General features: G+C 44.0%; 2 protein-coding genes across 9 annotated transcripts in view; one reads left to right on the forward strand and one right to left on the reverse strand.

Moving 5' to 3' along the window:
* Cdk12 (cyclin dependent kinase 12) overlaps window positions 1–5,544 on the reverse strand; it is a 78,622-nt gene extending 73,078 nt beyond the window's left edge. For all 6 annotated transcript variants that reach the window (XM_034505757.2, XM_076935843.1, XM_034505756.2 and 3 more), the window contains exon 1: window positions 3,913–5,544. In XM_034505757.2, the coding sequence (XP_034361648.1) occupies window positions 3,913–4,955 (1,043 nt within the window). In that variant the 5' untranslated portion in view covers window positions 4,956–5,544. The remainder of the gene's footprint in view (window positions 1–3,912) is intronic.
* A 9,011-nt stretch (window positions 5,545–14,555) lies between these two features.
* Window positions 14,556–22,877, forward strand: part of Med1 (mediator complex subunit 1) — a 38,510-nt gene continuing 30,188 nt past the window's right edge. Inside the window, exons 1-3 of one of the 3 annotated variants that reach the window (XM_034504729.2) lie at window positions 14,556–14,795; window positions 18,342–18,448; window positions 22,701–22,779. In XM_034504729.2, coding sequence (XP_034360620.1) covers window positions 14,771–14,795; window positions 18,342–18,448; window positions 22,701–22,779 — 211 coding nt within the window. In that variant the 5' untranslated portion in view covers window positions 14,556–14,770. The remainder of the gene's footprint in view (window positions 14,796–18,341; window positions 18,449–22,700; window positions 22,780–22,877) is intronic. The other 2 variants (XM_034504731.2, XM_034504730.2) reach the window with 2 other exon arrangements.

Consider the following 22,877-nt stretch of genomic DNA (forward strand, 5'->3'; position numbering starts at 1 on the left):
AGATTCATCACTGTAAATTCTAGGCCAGTCTGGCCTATGGAGAGAGCTCTAGGAATCCAAGGCTACATAAACTCTGTCTTGACAAAAATAAAAAAATTAAAAATAAACAAAACCAAAAAGGTACCAAAAATTGTCCACTCATTATTGAGATTTTCTATTTGTTTGTTTTGTTTTTGCTGTTTCTCCAGACAGGATCTCTCTATGTAGTCCTAACTGTCCTGGAACTCGGTCTGTAGACCAGGCTGGCTTTTTTAACTCAAGAGTGCTGGGATCAAAGGTATTCCCCATCACTGACCAGCTTGCCCACTACTTATTTAAATAAAGAAAGATGGCACATTTCCCCACATCAGAATGTAGCCATATTCATAATGCTTAAGAAATTTTGTTTTATAAATATTTGATAATACAAAAATATCAAGAATATACTTCAATAATGTTTTTTATTTAGTCTTCTAAGATTTATTATTTTATGTGCAGGAGTGCTTTGTATTTATGTATTTATGAAAGTGCACCATGCCTGTGCCCAGTATCCAGAGGTCAGAAAAGGGCACTGGAATCCCTGGGACTGGATTTAGAGATGTTTATGAGCCACTGTATGGGTGCTGGAAAATCTTCTAGAAAAACCACCAGTGCTCCTAACCACTGACCCAACCCTTCAGCCCAACTTCTACCTTTCTAACTAGAGTCCTCCTTACAGCCTCAGCTTATAACAAAGTTCTATCTATAGTGAACAAATGCCCAATATACAGAATTTAGAATTTATAAGCACACAGAGAAAATATTTTTATATTAAAATAAAAAATTTTAAACCTGTAAAAGTTTTTGGTAAACCCGGCGGTGGTGGCGCACGCCTTTAATCCCAGCACTTGGGAGGCAGAGGCAGGCGGATTTCTGAGTTTTAGGCCAGCCTGGTCTACTGAGTGAGTTCCAGAACAGCCAGGGCTACACAGAGAAACCCTGTCTCGAAAAACCAAAAAAAAAAAAAAGAAAGAAAGAAATAACTGCACATACAAATAAATTTGTTTGTTTTGTTTTTAAAGTAGGAACTTACTATGTAGCTAGGCTGGCCTTAAGTTTGATATGCAGACAAGGTTGGCATCAAACTATGCCTGCCTACAGTCAATGTTAACTGCTAAGCCATTTTTTTCAGTCCCACAAATAAAATTTTTATGAGGAATGACTGTGAAATAAAATCTAGGAAATCTATAGAACATACTATTCTAAAGTCTGTCTGTCTGTCTGTCTGTCTGTCTGTCTGTCTGTCTGTGTCTGTCTGTGTCTGTCTCTGTGCGCCTCTCTCTCTCTCTCCCTCTCCCCTCCCCCCCTCCCCCTCCCCCTTTCCCTCTCCCTCTCCCTCTCCTCTCTCTCTCCATCTCGTTATAGCCCTGCTTAAGAATCAGTATGAGGGGGGTTGGGGATTTAGCTCAGTGGTAGAGTGTTTGCCTACCAAGTGCAAGGCCCTGAGTTCGGTCCTCAGCTTTGGGGAAAAAAAAAAAAAAAAAGAATCAATATAAGGAAAACCAACAATCCAAAATACTACAACTATGTCTAGAACCAGGCTTGATGGCCTATGCCTTTAACTGAAGCACTTGGGAAGAGATAGGCATTTGAACCAGCCTGGTCTACATAGTGAATTTCAAGCCAGCCAGGGCTGTACAATGACACCATGTATCAAAAAAAGAAAAAAGAAAAAGAAAAAAAAAAGTACTACTGCGCCTAGGTTAGCAAGTATCTTTAATTCCAGCACTGGACAGAGGCAGGTTAAGTCTCTTTGAGTTCAAGGCCAGCTTGGTCTACAGCGTGAGTTCCAGGACAGCCAGGACTACACAGACAAACCCTGTCTCAAAAAAAAAAAAAAAAAAAAAACCAGAAAGAAACAACTTTCTCAACTCACTTAGAGAAGTTAGTATCTGCTATTGTCTGTAAAAATCTAAAAGGAATCTTTCAAAACCAAAGGTCTCACTTAAATCCTGTTTTAGCCTTTATATTTCTATACTCCACAGTAAAAAAATTTCAAATAGCCTTAATGTTCATACTCTTTTTTGGGGGGTGGGGGTGGGGGGGTGGGGGGGAGTTTCGTGACAGGGTTTCTCTGTATAGCCTTGGCTGTCCTGGAACTCACTCTGTTTGAGACCAGGCTGGCCTCAAACTCAGAAATTCACCTGCCTCTGCCTCCCAAGTGCTAGAACCAAAGGCATGTATGTGCCACCAGCGCCCAGCCAATGTTCATACTCTTAAGAAAACAAATATTCTGCTTAATATGATAGTTCATGTCTGTAATCCCAATAGTTAAGAGGTTAAGGCAGGATTACTAGAAATTTCAGGCCAGTTTGAAGCCAGCACAGGCTAAATAGTAAATTTCAGGTTATCCTAGGCTACAGTGTGAAACCCTGTCTAAAAAACACAAATAAAATTCTGAGTATACTTTTTAGATTCCCTTTAAAACTAAGCAACATTATAAATGGTATATTTATGACTTATGCATTCCACTATGCATAACTCTTACCTCTCCAAAAAATACTTAACTCTAAGAAATGGTATGCATGCTAAATGTTTACAAAGGTATACTGAGTGCTACAACTTTGAGATGAATCTAAACACAAGATGAACTAATGGACTTAAACAAAATGAAACAAATTAAAGAATTTAGATGTTAGATACATGCATGTTTATATAATTGAACCTATTAATTTTTTTGATACTAGACTAGAATGAGAAAATACTAAGAAAACTTAAGCACTGTAGCAAACTTAAGCAAATCCACTTTAGTTATAAGCTTAAGCCAGTGAAATATACACTGACTTATAAAACATATGCATGAGTTAATTTCTCTGCCAGTGGTATTCACTTATAAAATGTACTGAGTCATACTATGTATAAGGCACAGTACCATGCTTCATTATTTACTAATCTTCACAACAGCCTTGAAGGAGATAGTTTTTATTCCTATTTTTCACATGAAGAAACTCTGGTATGAACAAATTAAATCATTTGCCAAAGGTCACAAAGAAATATTAAATTCCACTCAGATAATATACAGCTCCCATTCTGTTTTTGTGGACAGAGATGGGTCTACACATGAGTCAAATTAACACATCTTTCTTACAAAAATATCAAGTCAAAGGCACTATTGGCACATATTTCAAGGAAAATTTTGAAAATTACTAGTGTTTCAACACTAAGTAAGTGGTCAACAGTGGTGTTCTAAACAAAAAAAAAAAATCAACCACTTTTTGCTAGACTATCAAAAAGAAAGTACTCTCATTAGCTCAATTTTCACTAAACAGTTACAAGACAGAACTTTTCAGAAGTTAAGTTAAAATAATGACAACTATAGACTTGGGAACATGATAGACAAAACTGTTTAGGATAACTTATGCAGCCGGACAGTGGTGGCCCACACCTTTGGTTCCAGCACTTGGGAGGCAGAGGCAGGCAGATTTCTGAGTTCCAGCCCAGCCTGGTCTACAGAGTGAGTTCCAGGATAGCCAGGGCTATACAGAGAAACCCTGTCTCGAGAAAAAAAAAAAAACTTATGCAAACAGTAGAAATGAAAATTTGTAATTTCTTAATTCTCTTTCTGAGTGCCAATAAGGTTTAAGCACTAGTACCAATATGACTTACAAAATATTAAGACAAAGCAACAAAGAGCTAAACGAGTTCTGGAGACTAGAACTTAGGCAGAAGCAAGTTCTCACAACTGAAAGTTCTCCATTATTGAAAAGTACCTACCTACCTTGCTTGAGTAGATGGAGGCACCTGGAATGTTTACTTCTCAATTGGGTGAGGGGAAAGCCAGACTTACCTAAATGACTAGTCAAAGATGAACGCTGCAAGCTAACAAAATGTTAAAGACTAATTGTCAATTCCTCCCAACCCACCCTACCTTAGGAAGGGCAGACAACAGCTCACCTGGGGATTGGACTCCGACTCAGAGACCTCTTGCTCAAGAAAGGGCTGCTAGATCGCCTTCGGCCATAGGGGCTGGGTGATCGCCCACTGTAAGAGCCACTCCTTTCATAGCTGGAGGACCGTCTCCGGCTATAGGGACTCACAGACCTCTGTCGTCTGCTGTAGGGACTGGGTGACCGAGTGCTGGACTGGTAAGCAGAAGGCTCTTTGTAAGGTGGGCTGATTGACTGCCTTCTTGAGGTACTTCCAGGACTCTTCTTGTAGGAGTCATAATTGCTAGAAGTATGAGACCTTGGGGGGCTAAGATCATAATCTTGGCCATAAGAAGCTCCAGAAGGGCTGTCATCTTGCTTGGAACTGTCAGACCATTTCCTATGGGGACTCCTGGATCTCCGTTTAGGGCTATCCACCGTTTTGTAACTTTTGGGTGTTTCCCTTTTCCGATGACTTTTACTCCGGTCCTTGTGTCCAGACTTTAACTCTCGTTCTTTCCGGGTCTTCTCCTTGTGCATTTTGGACGACCTGGATTCCTTGCTGCTGCTTTTGGGTATTTGTGCCTTCCCATAATCATCATTTCCCTCCACTGAACGTTTTGAACTACCTGATATCCGGTCCTTCACAGATCCAGATTTGGAGACGTCCTGGTTTTTTTCCTTTTCGGTCTGTTTAGTTTTTAACAAGTCTCGGGACCGCCGGTGCTGGTGGTGACGGTGTCTGTGCAGGCGGTCACTCCGATCCGTCCCACGGCGTTCATCGTTCTCCCTCCTGTCTGATTTGAAGGCCATGTCATCCGAGAAGGTGTCTGAATCGGAGCTGATGTCATCATACTCCACCAGCGGTTTGATTATTGTACCCAGAGATGCCGCTTCGGGGGTTACCAACCCCATGTCTTTGGAGTGCTTGGACTTATGCCGCTTGTGCTTCGACACCAAGCGGTGACGCTCCCTGCTGTTGGAGCCGCCACCTCCCGATGACGGCTGCGAAGTTCCAGAAGCTCCTCCACTCCCGTCCTTCTTGCCCCCATGTCTCTCTGAATTGGGCATTCCCTTTCCCCGGGCCTGAAGAAGGGGAAAAAGTTCCCCAGCACTCCAAAACGCCCCACCCTCCCCCCAGCCCCAACTCCACGCCCACCGAAGAGCCCCTAAAAGGGGGTGGGGAGGGAAGGGACCGTAGGCCAGGCTCCTCCTCCCGCTCGCCTCCGCGGCTCCCTCCTACATGAGGTGGGGGGTGAAGGAGAGGGAAGAAATGAAGAGTTCCTCAGCACTCAAGTAGCGAGACCCCGGGAGCTGCTCGGGTCTGCCCCTCACGGCCGCCCACCCCCGCCGAGCCAATCTCCAGGCCCGCGAGCCCGGGCGGTCAAGGAAGTAGGAAGCCGTCCGCCCGAGCCTGTGGGGCCGACTCCGGCTCTGGAGCCCCGGGAGGACAGCGCGGGCCCTTCCCCTACCCGGCAGCCCGGCTCGGGGCGGCTTCCTGTCGCCAGGCCCTCCGCGGCCTAGGTTGCCTCACCTCCCCTTTTGTCCCTCGTGCCTGAGGGAGCCCCTTTTCTAGCCTCCGCCTCACCCCAAGACCTCACATACACATTTCGCTCCCTCACACAGACTCAGTCACACACTAGATTAAACCGAAACGGCACTGGGGGGGGGGAGGGGGAGGGGCGAGCTCCAGAAGTATCGCGAGACTCCAGTGGACTCCCGCGATACTTCGCGCTTCCCTTTTCACCTCGACCCATTACTTCACGAGAAAACGCGAGAACGGGACCCGAGCCGCAAACGCGTCCCGTTAGACTCTCGCGATAAGTATGCAACTCCCCTTTGGGGAGCTTGGTAGAAGCGGAAGTTGCGGAGATTACCTTTAAAATTTAAACCTAACTGGTAATTCTTTGAGTAAATATTCCCAGGTTCCGGTGGCGACGGGTTTTAGCACAGCTTGTAAGAAGCCTTTTGATTTATAGAATTTTTTAAATCAAGGGACAGGTGACCACTGGGGACATTACGGCGCAAGTCTGAATATTGGGGGTTTTGGTTGGTTGGTTTTGGGTTTCTGAGACACAGTTTCTCTGTGTAGCCCTGGCTGTCCTGGAACTCACTCTGTAGACCAGGCTGGCCTCGAACTCAGAGATCCGCCTGCCTCTGCCTCCCAAGTGCTGGGATTAAAGGCGTGGGGTATGCACCACCGCCGCCCTGCTTCAAGTCTGAATGCTTAAACAACGCTTGCTAGTGGAATTTACTAAGTTTACGCATCTTGCATTCATTTTCTCTGCCCTCACACCCACGGGACACTATCCTCATTGCGATTTCACAGGCAAGGGATCCCAGATTCGGAGAAGCTAGTTAGTTAGCGTCGAGTGCCGGGAGGGGTTGGGGGCAGTCAGACTGTTTTGCAGCAGGTTCTGTGTAACCTGGGCTGGACTCGCAATGGCAGCTATTCAGCCTCCGCCTTCTCTCTATTGCTGGGATGTTTTACCTTGACAAACGTCCAGTTTCTACACAAAGAGAAGACAACGAGACTCAGAAAAAGGGTCTGAGCATGTGTGCACTACCTTCAGGAAGTGCACGGTGTAGTTCTCGCGGAAGTATTTCTATTATACCACATTTTGGGTGGATAAAATTCTACTACCTTAAGACGTCTTAAGTCCGAAATTTCATTTTTCTTTTCCTGTCCTTTTTCCTTTCCTTACCTCGCCTACTCTCTTGGAGAAGGTCTCCAGCTAGCACTCTTCTGCCTAAGCGTCCAAACATTGGAGTTAATATGCATGCCATGCCATGTGGGACTGTCAAAAATTTGAAAACAAGATTTGTAAACTCCGTGAATTCTCACAATAACCAGTGAGAAGAACGTTTTTGTGAGAATTTTAAAATGCTCTCGAAAATAAAATGAAAAAAAGCCAGGCGGTGGTGGCGCATGCCTTTAATCCCAGCACTTGGGGGGCAGAGGCAGGCAGATTTCTGAGTTTGAGGCCAGCCTGGTCTACAGAGTGAGTTCCAGGACAGCCAGGGCTACACAGAGAAACCCTGTCTCGAAAAACAAAAAAAAGAAGAAAAAAAAAAGAAAGAAAGAAAGAAAAAGAAAAAAAAGATTGCTTTACGTTGCAAAAAAGTTTTGAACTCAGTGCTTCCATGCTTGCTTCAGTTGCTTGGTCTGCAGGACCTCCAGGGTAGGCTGTCGGAGCTCTGTGATGACAATCCCTTGCCTACAAATTCCCCTACAGAGCAGGTCACAAAGTTCCTATTTAGATTATACAGTTAGGAACTTAATAGGCCTGAGGAAATGGAACTTGCAGGGCCGTGGAGATGGCTCAGTGGTTAAGAGCACTGGTTGGTTGCTCTTCAAGAGGACTCAGGTTCAATTCCCAGCACCCACGGGGCAGCTCACAACTGTCTGTAACTCCAGTTCCTGGGATCCAACACCCCCCCCCCCCACACACACACACACAGAAAATGCATCTAGGCAAAACACCCAAGCACATACAACAAAATAAACATAAAAAAATTAGAATTATACAGGGTATATTTAAGGTTACAGTAACTACCTCCACACATAAATGAAGTTAATAATTTAAGTTGTTGGTGGTAGAGTGACATTTTTGAGTCAGCATCTCTGTAGCTTAGACTGACCTGAAGCTCACATAGAAGCTAAAGCTGGCCATTGTGGCAGCCCACTTCTACCCTCCTAAAGTAACTGGTTACAGGTGTGAGTCAGCATGACTTATCTATCACCTTAGGTTTAAAGAGTTTCTTAAGACCCCTGGGGTGGCACAGGAACTGAGAGATTCACTTGCTTCTGCCTCCCCAGTGCTGATATTAAAGGCCCATCTGGGCCTTATTCTGTTTTGATTATGAGACAGTATGTCATCGACTCTGGCCTGGAACCCAGTAGGCAGCAGTCTGGGTCTTGAGGCTCCTGATTCTTGCTTCCATTTCCTTCATGTTAAAATTACAGGTGTGTACCACTAAGCCAGGCAATATACTTTGAGTACTTTTCTAGTCCAGTGATGTTAAACATGTATCTTTCTTCCTCCTGTGCCTTTTAAATGTTTCTGTTTTTTGAGAACTGGTCTTTGTGACCTTGGCTAGCCTAGAATTTACAGAAATTTGCCTGCCTCTGCCTCCCAAGTGCTGGTATTAGTTTGTGCCACCATAACCAGCTAATTTTTTATTTTTAGACTAAGTCCCATATTACTCAAGCTGGCCTCAAACTTTTTAAGATTTATAAGTTTTGTAAACTGTATATATATTTTTATCTATAGTTAGTATACATGTTCCTGTTCGTTTGTGTAGAAAGTTTCCATGAGAAAGTGTTAGGTCTCAAACCCCAGGACAAATGACTCACTCTAGTTATTTATTTAACTTGTGAAAGGGACTCCCTCAGCCCCTACCTATGTCATTGTCTGGCTCCTCAGCACTTTGCACCCCATCCCCAGCCTCTCCAGCCCCTGCTCCGCACCACCTCTCCCCAGCTCCTCTTTCTTACTACACCGTTCTGGTGACACAGTTCTTTTCTCTTTGCCTCATGGCCACCCATTCTTGGTTCCCACTCTCTTGGCCTTTGGACTTCTGCCTTATCCCTCTCCCCTCCTCTTCACATGGACCAGTTCAGTCTGCTGGTCATGTTCTCTCTGGACTCTTAATTGGTTGAGGTTTTTACTTTAGATGTAAGGGAGAGTTACTTTAGATGGGCAGAGGTAGAGATATCTGAAAGAGTCCAGAGTGAACCTGGCCCTGAGAGGACAGGAGGGAAATGAGAGAAGAAGCAAGGGCCAAGAGCAAGCCAGGAAACCAGAAGACCTTGTTGAACAAGGTGGCCTTGAACCCAAAGAAATCCACCTGCCTCTGCCTTGCAAACACTGAGATTAAAAACATGTGCTGCCAAGCCCAGCTTAGATTCATATATTATTTATGTTGTGAAATATCTAGGATGTACTATTATGCTCAAAATATTCAAGCTGAATATGGTGCGTATTCCTGATTCACAGCACTTAGGAGATGAAGGCAGATTCAGAGTTCAGGGCTAGCATTGGCTATGAGACCTGGCCCCAAAAAGAAAAAAGAAAAAAGAAAAAAAAAGAGTAATGTGAAACTCAAATTAGTATTCCACCAGATTCTATCTAGCACCTCTGATGACTTTTCCCAGTATGTACCTGGATACCTGATATGCTAGTGTAACAGAGCCCCAGATGACCTTAGCACAACTCACAAGGTGGAAATGCCATTCAAGCTCTAAAATTCAGCAGGGAGACAGCATCACCTACGAAAAATAAAGACAAAGACCTAACCCATCTAAGTCCATAGTTCTGGGACAGTCTCTAAAGTACTAACCTAGCTTTATGGCTTCTGTACTTCTGCTTCTGGCTAAGTGTTCTTGTTAACTCAAGTATGTCAACCTAGGATATAGTATTTGTACTTAAAAGCTAACCCGGAGAAAGGCTCAGAGCTACACTGGGATCCTGAACACCCAGTGTTGCTGCTGGCCAGCTAATAAAGACTTGCTATTGGTTTAAGCCCATGTCCGAGCAGTTTTCTCTGGTGAATACCCCACAACATTTCTGGAATCCCAGACACCAGAGCTTGAGACACTGGCAGAGACCAAATCTTTTGGGTTCAGACTCATCTTAGAGAACCTAACCTAAGGTTGAACTCAAGTTAACTAACAGGCCAGTACCTAGCACCAGTTTCCAGACTACCCCCCAACAAGACCTGTGTCTAACACTAGTTTCCAGGTTACCTCCAACAAAACCTGCCTCTAGCACCAGTTTACAGATTATTCCCCAACAAATCTGCACCTGTCTCTGACACTTCACTTCCTAACAACCACTAATCAGGAGTTTAAGTTAATCGGTTGAGTTTATGGTTTGGCTCCCAGCACTAGCCATTATGTTACAGGCCATAACGACCCTCCAATCAGATGTGTACCAGGCTAGATACCCTCCACCCCTTGCCTCTATAAATGGTTGGCTAAAACTAGGCTCAGGGCTCCACCTTCCTGCTGTGTCAGGGTTGGCAGGTAACCCAAGCTCAAGCTTGAATAAAGAGACCCTAATGTGATTGCATCTGATTCAGCTCCTTGGTGGTCTTTTGGGGTTCAGTAATGTTTCATGGCACAACAGTCTTAGAGTCCTGTGGAACAAGGATGAATGTGGTGGCCAGAGAACTCCTAAGGGGTGTACGACCTGGAATGTTCCAGATCCCAGAGTTCATTTTGATCAAGCAATGCCTAACACTTCAGAAGGGTCTGACACCTTCACCCCAAAAGGAAGCAAATTAGAAAGTCTCCAAGTCTGTCACATCCAAGGCTAAGTCTGGTTAAGATGCCTTCTGTTTGCCGGGCAGTGGTGGCGTATACATTTAATACCAGCACTTGGGAGGCAGAGGCAGGCAGATTTCTGAGTTCGAGGCCAGCTTGGTCTACAGAGTGAGTTCCAGGATAGCCAGGGCTACACAGAGAAACCCTGTCTCCAAAAACCAAAAACAAAACATAACAAAAAGACAAAACATGGTGGATCACATAAATAAATAGGTCCTAGTTGCTGGAGGAAGCTTTAAAAAATGTTTAGCAGCAAAGCACTGATTGGGACAAGATTTTTTGCATAAGCCACTGTCACCTTCTGTGATAATGACAGAGAGATGATGACAGAGTCTTCTCTCACATCCTTAGGGGTCCTACTAAGCATAAGCAGTAGAGACAGGAGGATCTCTGTGAGTTAGAGGCTAGCTTCAGTGAACCTCAGGACAGCTAGGGCTACAAGAAGAAACCCTGGGTGTGGGGGGAGGGGACTACTCCCAAGACATACTTCTATCCTTTAGAGACAGAATGTCCTTAAACATGAAAGCAAACAACTCAAAACAGCTTCAGGAAGTCCCTGAAACTGACCACATTCTCTAGGCCACTTCTTCCCAAGAGTAAACAAGCCAAGCTGGTGACAGTCATTCTCAAGCCAAGATGCAAAGAAAACTCTAAAGAGTGATAAGTTGCAAAGACTCTGAGCTGGAAGAAACAGAGACCAGTATAGCTGCTTGGAAAAGGTTTAGACCAACTGAGGCTCCTGCAAAGGACACTCTCTAACATGTTGATATGCATACAGGCTGCACAGTATGTGCTTCAGCTTCCCAGTTTTTGTTAGCTGTCACCCATGCTGGATTGGGCCTTGGTGGTGCAACTGTCTTGGAATCATTTCTGTTCCTGTAAGTAACCCTAATAACATACATTTGTTCACCAAGTTGGACTTTGGTCCTGTCATGTATGAGCTACCTATGGGTGTGAGATGTATGTGTTGCATTTTCCCAGGAAAGTGTAGTCACACAGTAGTGTCCCTATACACATCACAAATACACAAGCACGATAAGAATGTTTCCAGGGGCTGGAGAGATGGCTCAACAGTTAAGAGCACTGACTGCTCTTCCAGAGTTCAATTCCCAACAACCACATGGTGACTCACAACCATCTGTGATGGGATCTGATGCCCTCTTCTGGCATGCAGGTGTACATGTAGATAGAGCAATCATATACTTTTATTTTTATTTTATTTTATTTTTGAGATCAGTTCTCTCTACATCCGGCTGGTGGAGAGCTTGGTATGTAGACATGCTGGCCTCTATGTCACAAATCTGCCTACCTGTCTCCAGAGTGCTGGGATTAAAAGGACATGACACAAACCGGGCAGCAGTGGCACTCTAGGCACTCTAGGCAGAGGCAGGAGGATCTCTGAGTTTGAGGTCAGCCTGGTTTACAGAGCAAGTTCCAGGACAACCAAGAGTACACAGAGAAACCATGTCTCAAAAGAAAAAGTAAAAGAAAAAGAAAGAACAAACTACACCAAGATCGAGATCTTTCACTCACTGATATCACTGTTACAGTTATTCTGGTTGTTTCCAGAGGCTACGAACATCTCAGAATTACAGAAATCCTGTTTGTGAAGATTTATCAAGACATTGACTGAAGATATTTTGTGATTCATATTATAGAGAACAAGTTAAGCTGGGTGTTTTCACTGCTGTTTTAATAAAATGAATGGTAACACACAGAATCAGATGTGTTGACTGTAATAAATACATTTTATCTAATCTAAAATCCTATATAAACTTATAAAACATATAAAAATGAATTATGGCCGGGCAGTGGTGGCGCATGCCTTTGGTTCCAGCACTTGGGAGGCAGAGGCAGTTGGATTTCTGAGTTTGAGGCCAGCCTGGTCTACAGAGTGAGTTCCAGGACAGCCAGGGCTACACAGAGAAACCCTGTCTCAAAAACAAAACAAAACAAAACAACAAAAAAAGAATTATCTGTGTCAGAATAGCTTCCAGGGTGTGTACAAAACACCAGGATCTGAGTGTAGGCACAGTGGTGCTTAACCTCATGCAGGAGGAGGAAGCAGGGGATCTCTGTGAATTCAAGGCCAGTCTGATCAAGCATCCAGTCCCACAGCTATACGAGCCCTGTCTCAAAACCAAGAAGACAAACAACCCTAAAATACTGCCATCCTCCTTTTAAGAATTTTAGATAATACTTTAATAGTTTCTGTGCTTGACATAGGTAAGTCCTTACTTATTTGCTATAAATTGTGCCTGACCCTCTGTACAAATGGGAAAAAATTAAACTTAACTTAGATTAATATGACTATTAATTTCTGTACAAAGCGGGCTGGAGAGATGGCTCAGGGGTTAAGAGCACTGACTGCTCTTCCAGAGGTCCTGAGTTCAATTCCCAGCAACCACATGGTGGCTCACAACCATCTGTAATGGGAATCTGATGGACTCTTCTCGTCTGTATCTGAAGACAGCTCATATAAATAAATAATAAAAAAAAATCTTTAAAAATAATTCTGTACAAAGCCAAGCTCAATGTTAAACTAGGATATTGTTTTCCAAAATCATCTTTTTGCGTGTGTGAAATCATTCTTACAGGACCTACTGTGTATTAGGCACTGACACAGAAATACAGAGTTGCATAAGATATAGTGCTAGCCTTAAGGATTAAGTCTAGAAGGGGAGACATTGTAAACAGTAAAACCACACACACACACATACACACACATACACACACACCATGCCCCTAAAATAAAAATTTTAAAATATGATAGAGCACTAGAATTCTTTTCTTCTACCTTTAAAGAATTATTTATTTTATATGTATGAGCATTTTGCCTGCCTGTATGTTTGTGGACCTAGACTATGCCTACAGAGGTGAGAAGTGGGTGTTGGATTCATTAGACCTGGAGTTATGGCTGCCTTGTGGGTGCTGGAAATCGAACCCAGGTCCTCTTCAAGAACAAGGGCTTTTAAACAGTGGGCTACCTCTCCAGCAACCCATACTTTTCTTGCCCCACTTCCCCCCTTTTTTTAAAGGTAGGGTCCATGCTGGCCTTGAAATTTCTAGGTAGCCAAGGGCTACTTATTTTAAAATTCTGTCTTATTTATTTTGAGTCTGTGCTATGGCACAAACGTGGCTGTGAGAGGAAAACTGTAAGGAGCAAGTTCTCACATCTCATTAAGTACGTCCCAGGGATGCAATTCAGGTCGCTTGGCACCAGGTGCCTTTTCTCACTGAACTATCTTGACAGGCTGTTGCCAATATTTTTGGGAAACCCTCTTGTAGCTCAGGCAGGTTTTGACTTGCTATGAATCTGTGGATGACCTTGAACTTCTGATCTTCCTCACTTCTCTAAAGTAGAATTACAGGGATAATTCCACCATGCTTGGTTTATGTTGTGCTGGGATCAACCCAAGTTTCTGCATGCAAAGCAAGCAGCCAACTGTGTTACCCTGGTACCACCAGCATTTTTCTTTCTTTCTTTTTTTTCCCTTTCCTTCCCTTTCTCCTTTCTTTCCTTTCTTAACATAACTGCTGCTGGTTCTTCAGGAATTTTCACCTTCCCACTTCCTCTAGGAATTAAAAGCATGACTTCTGGTATACAAAGCATGTATGCTACTGGTGAGTTACATTTCTTGTCATCTTACAAATCTGACCTTTTGTTTTTGTTTTTCAAGACAGGGTTTCTCTATGTAGCCCTGGCTGTCCAGAAACTCTGTAGACCAGGCTGGCCTCATACTCACAGAGATCCACCTGCCTCTGCCTTCAGAGCGCTGGGATTAAAGGGCACACCACTGCCGGGCAAATCTTACTTTGACAAAACATCCGTGACATTAAAACTCATTGGAATCTTTCAGTAGAGAGATTATTTCGTAAGGACAGGTTTTCACTATGCAGCTCCAACTGGCTATGCCTTTGCGATCCCCGTTCCTCACTGGGATTCTATGAATGTGCCACTTCTCCGGGAGTTCAAAGAGCTAACGTTTTGTTTTGTTTGAGACAGGGTTTCTCTGTGTAGCCCTGGCTGTCCTGGCACTCATTCCGTAGACCAGGCTGGCCTCCAACTCAGAGGTCCATCTGCCTACAAGGCGTGCGCCACCACCGCCGGGCCAAAGAGCTAACGCTTTTAATTTACAAATTGTTTATCTGTCAAGACCCAAACACAGAGTTTCCAAGAGACGTCAACTCTGGGCACACACCCTTAGACGCAAAGGCGTGAAAGCTGAGCCCACTGGAGACAGGCCTGTTAGAAATCCCGCGGGAAGGACGAATCCGCCAATTTCCGCGAGATTTTGGTGCTGCGCCTTCTTCTCCTGTCTCGCAGGAACACGATTAATCTCGCGATCTTTGGGAAGTTCCGTTGGGGAAGATGGCGGCGGCCGCGAGCACCCTTCTCTTCTTGCCGCCGGGGACTTCAGACTGAGCCTTCCCCGGAAGAGCGGGGGCCGCCGGTGCGCTGCTGCTTCCCCGGAGCCCAGGCTAACTTGGTTCCCCTCTTAGTGGTGGGGAAAGGCTCCCCGACTTGTGGCGGACCTAAGCCCTCACGGCTGTCAGGATGAAGGCTCAGGGGGAAACCGAGGGTGAGTGGCTGGGGGGTGGGGTGGGGGAGAAGGGGCGGGACACAACCGTGGGGAGCCTATCTGTGAGAGGAGGTGGGGACCCACGCCCCTCCGGGTCACTGCACGGAACTGGATCCAGGTGGGATGTTCCTCCCAGATCCTAAGGAGCCTTGCAGACGCTGGAGCTCCCGCTTTGAGGCGCTGCTCCCCGCTTCCCCTCCCCTTGGTGGGGCCGCAGGGTGCTTTGAGCTTAGCCTGGTGGGACACCAGGGGAGTGAGACTGAAACTTGTAGATGCTTTGTTCAGGAGAGATCGCTGAACGGGACACTAGAACGATGTGTCAAAGTAATGGGGGCTGTTTTAGGGTGAGTGACATTGTTCGGGCTTTATAATAGTAAAAGCTAGCAGTTTCTTGGAATGTCACAGTGTTCAGATGCTGTGCTTTAAAATACTGTGTTTTTTTTTTTTTTTTTTTTAAAAAAAACCTGCTCTTTCAACTGTACTTGAATAATGGCTTTAAAGCCTGGGAGAGAGGTGTTCAGAACTATAAACTGCCAGGAATAATCCCCAAGCCAACTTCCCAGTTGAGGGGAGAAAAGGGAAGGGATAGAATGTTTTTTCTTTTCTTTGGAAACAAAGTCCTCCTGCCTCAGTCTCCCAAGTGCCGGCTTACACACCATTGCGGCCAGCTGAGAGTTTGAAGCTTGGTTTAGATACCTCCCCTCACAGCCTTAACTCATATGGACTGACTTATCCAAAATGAAGTCTCCACCTTTGGAGGACAGTGGATGATACTCAAAATAAGCCGTATTTAGACAAATATCACATTTTCTCTTATGAGGAATCTCATGTAAGTATGTGTTTATGTGTATTGGTTATGAAAATATGGGGCTATGTGAGAATGAAGGTTTTCAGGATAGAGAGGCTAACGGGGTATGAAATGAAGTTAGCGGCTTGGCTGTTTGGAGGTTGGGGCAGACTGGCCGTCAGAGGAAGAGGCCTTAAACCAAGTGTAATGTCCTATATGTATAAGAATGCCAAAATGATACCCATTGCTTTGTATGTTAATTTAAAAATAATTTAGAGGCTGGGAATGTAGACCAGTTGTTAGAGCAACGTCGCCTTGTCCACGGGTTCAATCCCCAGCACCAAAAGAAAAGGAAAAGGAGAAAGCAACAAAAATTAATGAAGTCAGTGTTTTCATCTTGAAAACTAATTATAATAATGTCTTGTTCAAATTGTGCTCAGAGTATATCCTTCAAGGTATTGCATGCATATGTATGTAATTACAAGTTTCTTGTTTATTTCAATGAAAGTTTGCAGGGAAGCTGGGCATAGCATGCCTGTAATCTCACCACTTAGAACGGAGGGGCAGGACTCTGGGACTGCCCTTTCCTTCTCAGCAAGTTCAAGGTTGATTTAAGCTAGGTGAGACCTTGTCCAGGGGGGAAAAAAAAGGCTTCTGGGAGAACTCAGTCATTTGATAAAATACTTCTTGTGAAAACATGAAAACAGACCTGAGTTTGATCCCCAACAGGCAGATCTGTGGGTCTGACCAACTCCCTCACTTATGAGCCTACTCAGTGAGCCCCAGGTCCCAGTGAGAAACCTAGACTCAAAAACAAACACCCAGGTGGTGGTGGCGCTCGCCTTTAATTCTAGCACTTAGTAGGCAGAGGCAGGTAAATCCCTGAATTTGAAGCCAGCCAGGTCTACAAAGAGACAGGAAGCCAGAGAAGCTCTGTCTCAACGCCACCCCAGGAAAATAAATAAAAAAGAAGGTGTTTATAGCAGCACACACTCAGAGGAGGCTGAGGAAAAGGAGACAAGAGGATGACTCTGAGGATAGTCTGGGCTATAACTCATGCCTAGGGGGGTGACCCATGTTTATAATCCTAGCACTTCGGAGCATGAGGAGGTCACCCCTCATATTTCTTTATTTGGAGGTGGGGCATCTACCATGTCCACTCTGGGCTCTGGGGCATGAACCCAGGCTCTTATGTTTGGCGGTGGGTGCCTCTACTCTTGGAGCCATCTTGTCAGTCCTCAAGGTCATGCTCAGCCAGATGGACTTGGAGGTCAGCTGGGCTGCGAGAGACTGCCTCAAAATGGAAGAGAAAGCAGGGAGGGCCGGAGAGAGAGCTGAGAGGTCAAGAGCCCTGTGCTTTGGGTAGGCTCAGTTGGTAGCTCACAACCATTTGTAACTTTAGTTTCAGGAGTCTTGGTGTCTTCTGGCCTCCATGAGCACTGCACAGACATGCCACACATACATGATTCAAAAAAAAAACAAGAAACACCCCAAAACTCACAAACATAAATTCTTAAAAAAAAAAAAAAAAAAAAAAGACTACGCATTGCTCGTGTGTATGGTGGTTTTGTCTCCCTGTATTTCTCTGTACCAAGTACATGCCTGGTGCTCTCCAAGGCCAGAATAAGACAGTAGGTCTCCTGGGAACTAGAGTTACATGTGGCTGTGAGCTGCCATGTGGTCGGTAGGACTTGAACTCAGATTCTCTGAAAGAGAAGCTAGTGCTCTTTAAAGGATACATTGCACATTGTAGAACACTGCTTTGATGCCAGTACTTAAGAGGCAGAAGCAGGTGGATCTCTTTTCAAAGCCAGCCTTTTTAGATCCTAACACCAAACAAAACAACGAGATGCATCTGGGGTGAAAGGTTCCATGCACTCAAGGTGAAAGGTGAGAACAGGCACTGTGGCCAGTTCACAGCTATGCTCACACATGCACAGACATCCTCACACAAATAATAAACACAGTCTGGTTTGGTTTCTTGTAGTATTTTAAATGTTTATGTATGTGGATGGTTTGCTTGCATGTATGTCTATGTACCGCATATATGCCTGGTGCCTGTAGAAACCAGAAGAGGGCATCAGATCCCCCGGAACTGGAGTTAGAGATGGTTGTGAGCTGCTATGATGATGCTGAGAATCTAACTCAGGTCCTCTGGCAAAGCAGCAAGTGCTGTTAACCACAGAACCATCTCTCCCTTGGTTTTTATTTTGCTGTTTGTTTTAAGACAGGGTTTCATTATGCAGACCAGGCTGGTCTTGACATCACAAAGGTCTGACTGCTTCTGTCTCCTGAGTGTTGGGATAAAAGGTGCATGTCACGATGGTTGGCATAAAAATAAAATTTAAAGATATCTTCTAAGCCAAACACAGTGCATACATGTAGTCACAGTGACTCAGGAGGCTCGGGCAGGCATAGTGTTGGGGCCAAAGACTCCAAAGCCAACAAAATGGACAGCTTAGTAAGATTCTGTCTCTTGGGAAATTATGTTAGAAAACTTTGTGTGTTGTGTATGCATTTGAGACTTAGTCTTCCTCTGTAGCTCAGGCTAACCTTGAATTTACAAACTTCCTGCCTCAGTGTCCCCAGTACAGGGATAGAACGTATGGGTGACCATTTTACTAGCTAGCTTTCTTTATGTTTTGGAGTAAATTATATAAAAAATAGTTCGACTGAAATACAGCGGTTTCTTTTGCAGGAGAAATGGTGGAAGGTCTTGACATCAGAGTGTCTAATGATGTTTCTGCTTTACATTGTAGAGTCAGAGAAGCTGAGTAAGATGAGTTCCCTCTTGGAACGGCTCCATGCAAAATTTAACCAAAATAGACCGTGGAGTGAAACCATTAAGCTTGTGCGTCAAGTCATGGTGAGTATTGCGACTACATGGGTAAGGAACTAGGAATTCTTTAAGAAACCAGCCGCTCATGCAACGGTTGCTCATCACAGAACAACGTGGAGGTGTTGATTTCAGGCCAGCTTAGGAAGGAAGTGCCTTAGGAAGGAGGTAGCTTGAATTCCCATATCCACGGAGGGTTTATTCTCAGTGGTCAGAGGCAAGCAGGTATCTGAGTTCAAGGCTAGCCTAGTGTACAGAGTAAATTCCAGGAAAGCCTGGGCTGTATAGAGAAACCCTGTTTCAAGACAAATACAAAAAGGCACTGTTTTTGCACATTTATAAACATTCTCCTGTATACTGTAAGTTACTTAAAGTGCTTCACAATACACATAATATGTGAATGTTTGTTCACTGTGGTGTTCACCGTCAGCTAGTGAGAAGCAGTCTTTGGTTTTGGTCTCTTCTTCGTCTTTAGCTCCATGGCCGTACTTGCTACTGTGTGACTTTGAACAAATTCTGTAATTTTAATCTCTGAATTTGTTTCCTCATGGAAGCAGATGATGCTAGTTTGCTTATCTAAGATATTTTATTTTGTTTTTTGTTTTGATTGTGCGTGTGTGTGTGTGTGTGTGTGTGTGTGTGTGTGTGTGTGTGTGTTTTGTCTGCATGTATGCCTTTGTACCCTGTGTGATCCTGGTGCCCTTGGACACACGAGATCCTTGGGACTGGAGTTACAGATGGCTGGGAGTCCTGGGAGACTGGCCAGCCAGTTCTCTGCTGCTGAGCCTCTTTGCAGCTTGGGATCAAATGAGATAGACAGACAGTGGAGGGTGACCTTGAAATGACCTTTATCTCCATATCCTTCCTCCAGCTCTGAGTGCTGAGATTACAGCCAAAGGCCGCTATGAGTGATCACTGCTCGATGGAGATTGAAGTCAGGGCTTTGTGCATGCTGAACCATTGCCCTCCATTCCGAAACTATGGATTCTATCAGTAAATGCATGTGCATCCATCCTCATTTAGTTTGCATTCAAAAAAAGTATTTTTAGTTTTTTTTTTTTGATTCCATAGTTTGCAGTTTTGAGGCAGGGTCTCATATATCCCAAACTGTTCTCAACCATGTAATTCTCCTGCCTCTGTCTCTCCTTAGTGCTGGCATTTGAAGCTTGCATCACTTTTTCATTACATTTTTTAAAGTACATTTATTTACCTTTAAGACAGAGGCTTACTGTGTAGCCTATGTGGGTGCAAAGAACTAAACTCAGGTCTTCTACAACAACACTCTCAACAATCCATCTCTCTAGCCTACCTTCTCCTTTTATAAAAATAGGATTTTTTAAATAATTGTTTGTTTTTGTGTGTGTGTGTGTGTGTGTGTGTGTATTAATCAGTTTTTTTTTTTTTTTTTCTGGTTTTTCGAGACAGGGTTTCTCTGTGTAGCCCTGGCTGTCCTGGAACTCACTCTGTAGACCAGGCTGGCCTCGAACTCAGGAGGAATCCACCTGCCTCTGCCTCCCAAATGCTGGGATTAAAGGCATGCGCCACCTCCACCCGGCTATTAATCAGTTTTTGGAGACAGTTTCTTTGTGTAGCCTTGGCTGTCCTGGAATTCATATTATAGACCAGGCTGGTCTGGACCTTATAGAGATCCTCCAGCCTCAGCCTCTTGAGAGCTGGGATTAAAGGTGTGTGCTACCACACATTTTTTTTTTTTAATTTATTTTATTTATATGAATGCTCTGTCTGCATGTACATTTGCATGCCAGAAGAGGGCATCAGATCCCATTACAGATGGCTGTGAGCCACCATGTGGTTGCTGGGAATTGAACTCAGGACCTCTGGAAGAGCAGTCAGTGCTCTTAACCTCTGAGCCATCTCTCCAGCCCACAACATTTTTTTTTTTTTTTAAGGTTTGCTTATTTTATTTTATATGTATGGGTGTTTTGTCTCTGTGTGTGTGTGTGTGTGTGTATGCATGTACCATGTCTGTACCTTGAGGCCCCAGAGGTCAGAAGAGGGTGTCTGTTGAATTCCATGGAATTGGGATTACGGGTGGTTGGTTGTGAGGAGCCTTGGAGGTGCTGGGAGTCAAACTTTAGTCCTCTGCGAGAACAAGCACTGCTGAATGGCTTTCCAATACCTCCAGTATTTGTTTTATTTGGTTTTGTTTGTTTTGAGACAAGTTTCAAACAAGTTTGAGACAAGTCCCTTGTTGTTCTTGCTGGCTTAGAACCGAACTTCTTGTGTAGGCCAGGCAGTGGTGGCGCACGCCTTTAATCCCAGCACTTGGGAGGCAGAGGCAGGCGGATTTCTGAGTTGGAGGCCAGCCTGGTCTACAGAGTGAGTTCCAGGACAGCCAGGGCTACACAGAGAAACTGTGTCTCGAAAAACCAAAAAAAAAAAAAAAAAAAAAAGAAAAAGAAAAAAGGAACTTTTTGTGTAGACCAGGCTGGCCTTGAACTCACAGTGATTTACCTGTCTCTGCCTTTAAAATAGTGGGATTAAAGTTTGTGCCACCATGCCTTGTATATTTATTTATTTTTATTTCTGTTTCTGAGTATTTGACTGCTTGTTGGAAATCCTGGTGCCAGTTACAGACTGTGAACTAGCACGTGGATGGTAGGAACTCAACCCTGGTCCTTTGCAATTCCAGCAAATGCTTTTAACTACTGAAACCTCTCTAGCCTCCCCAGAATCATTGGTGGAGGCACACATTTAATCCCACCACTTGGGAGGCAGAGGCAGATGGAATTCCAGGCTGTCTTTATCTACAGAGTGAGTTCCAGGATAGGCAGGGCTACACAAAGAAACCCTGTCTGAAAAACTAAACAAAACAAAACAAAACAAAATGTGTATCTACATCTCTGTCTCTTGTGATTTGAAAACTCATCACTGCCTTCTGGCTTCCATGGGCACTGACACATGTGGTATATATTCATAATATACATTAACATGTAAATGATAATAATTTTAGAAAAATGTTAAATGAATGTAACATTTAATTTCATTTAATTTCAAATTAAAGGTTATCATGTAATACTCTAAAGAAACCATATCTAATTTGAAAAGTGTTCCTTTTACTTGTTTCGCGGGTTTTCAAGACAGAGTTTGTCTTGTAACATCCTGGCTGTCTTGGAACTCTATATAGACCAGGCTGGCTTCCGAGTCACAGATTCTCTTGCTTCTGTCTCCCAAGTACTAGACTGAAGGCAAGCACCGCTCCTGGTGAAAACTGTTCTACAATACATGGTATTGTCAAGCTAGAAATACAGGTCAGAGGGAGAGAGCTAGCCCTAGTATACAAGGCCTATGTTTATTTTCCAACACTAAAATTTTTTGTTTTATGGGGTTTTTGTTTTGAGACAGGGTTTCTCTGTGTAGTCATGGCTGTCCTAGACCATGCTGGCCTGGAACTCCGGTATCTGCCTGGCTTTGCCTCCTAGATTGCTGAGATTAAAGGCATGAGCCACCACTGCCAGGCATCTGTTTTGTTTTGTTTTGTTTTTGAGACAGGGTCTTAGCCCTGGTTGGTTGTCTTGGAACCCACTATGTAAGACCAGTCTAGCCTTAAACTCACAGACATCTCCCTCATGGGATTAAAGGCATGCACCACTACACCTTGCGATGTTGTTGCTTCTGTAGGAGGTAGATCACACCCATGACAGTTGGATTCTTCTTTTGTTCCCCCCAAGTTTAGCTTATATTAAGATACTAGAATACCTTTTTTTGCGGTCACATACTGGTATGGATATATTATTCATCTATATGAATTTTTCTTCCTTTAGGTAGATGAACAGAATGACAATTAAGAGTCTGTAGGCTATCTGGGATTGGTGGTATACAACTTTAATCACAGAATGATGGCCATTCTAGGCTATAAGAGGAGTTCCAGACCCTGTCTTTAGAAAGCTAAAATATTTTGGGCTGGTAGAATGGCCCACTGGCTAAAGAACTTGCTGCCGAGAGTGGTGGCCTGAATTTGATATCTAGAACTCACATGGTGAGATGCCTAGACAGTTTTCTCTGACTTCCATGTGTCCACACTCCTTTGTCTCGTGCATACAAATAAGTAAGTGTTAGCAAAAGCTCCTGTTCTTAGGAGGTGGATGCAGGAGGATCAGAAATTCACGGTCATCCCTGTCTGGCTAGAAACCTTGTCTCTAAAGACAAGACAGAATCTGTAGTCTTATTGTAGGTTTATTACTAAGGCAACATCTATGTTTACCTGAAACATTGGTTTGGTTGATGTTTTTTACTTGATTTATTTTGTGCTTTGATACAGGAGAAGAGGGTCGTGATGAGTTCTGGAGGGCATCAGCATTTGGTCAGCTGTTTGGAGACATTGCAGAAGGCTCTCAAAGGTTTGTACGCACCTTCATAATACGTTGATCTTAAGGCTCACAGTACGAGGACTTTTGTGGGAAGGCCAACGTACAATTTATAAATTAAGGTAGATGAC

This window comes from Arvicanthis niloticus, chromosome 6 (genome assembly GCF_011762505.2).
Source record: "Arvicanthis niloticus isolate mArvNil1 chromosome 6, mArvNil1.pat.X, whole genome shotgun sequence".
Taxonomy (NCBI): domain Eukaryota; kingdom Metazoa; phylum Chordata; class Mammalia; order Rodentia; family Muridae; genus Arvicanthis; species Arvicanthis niloticus.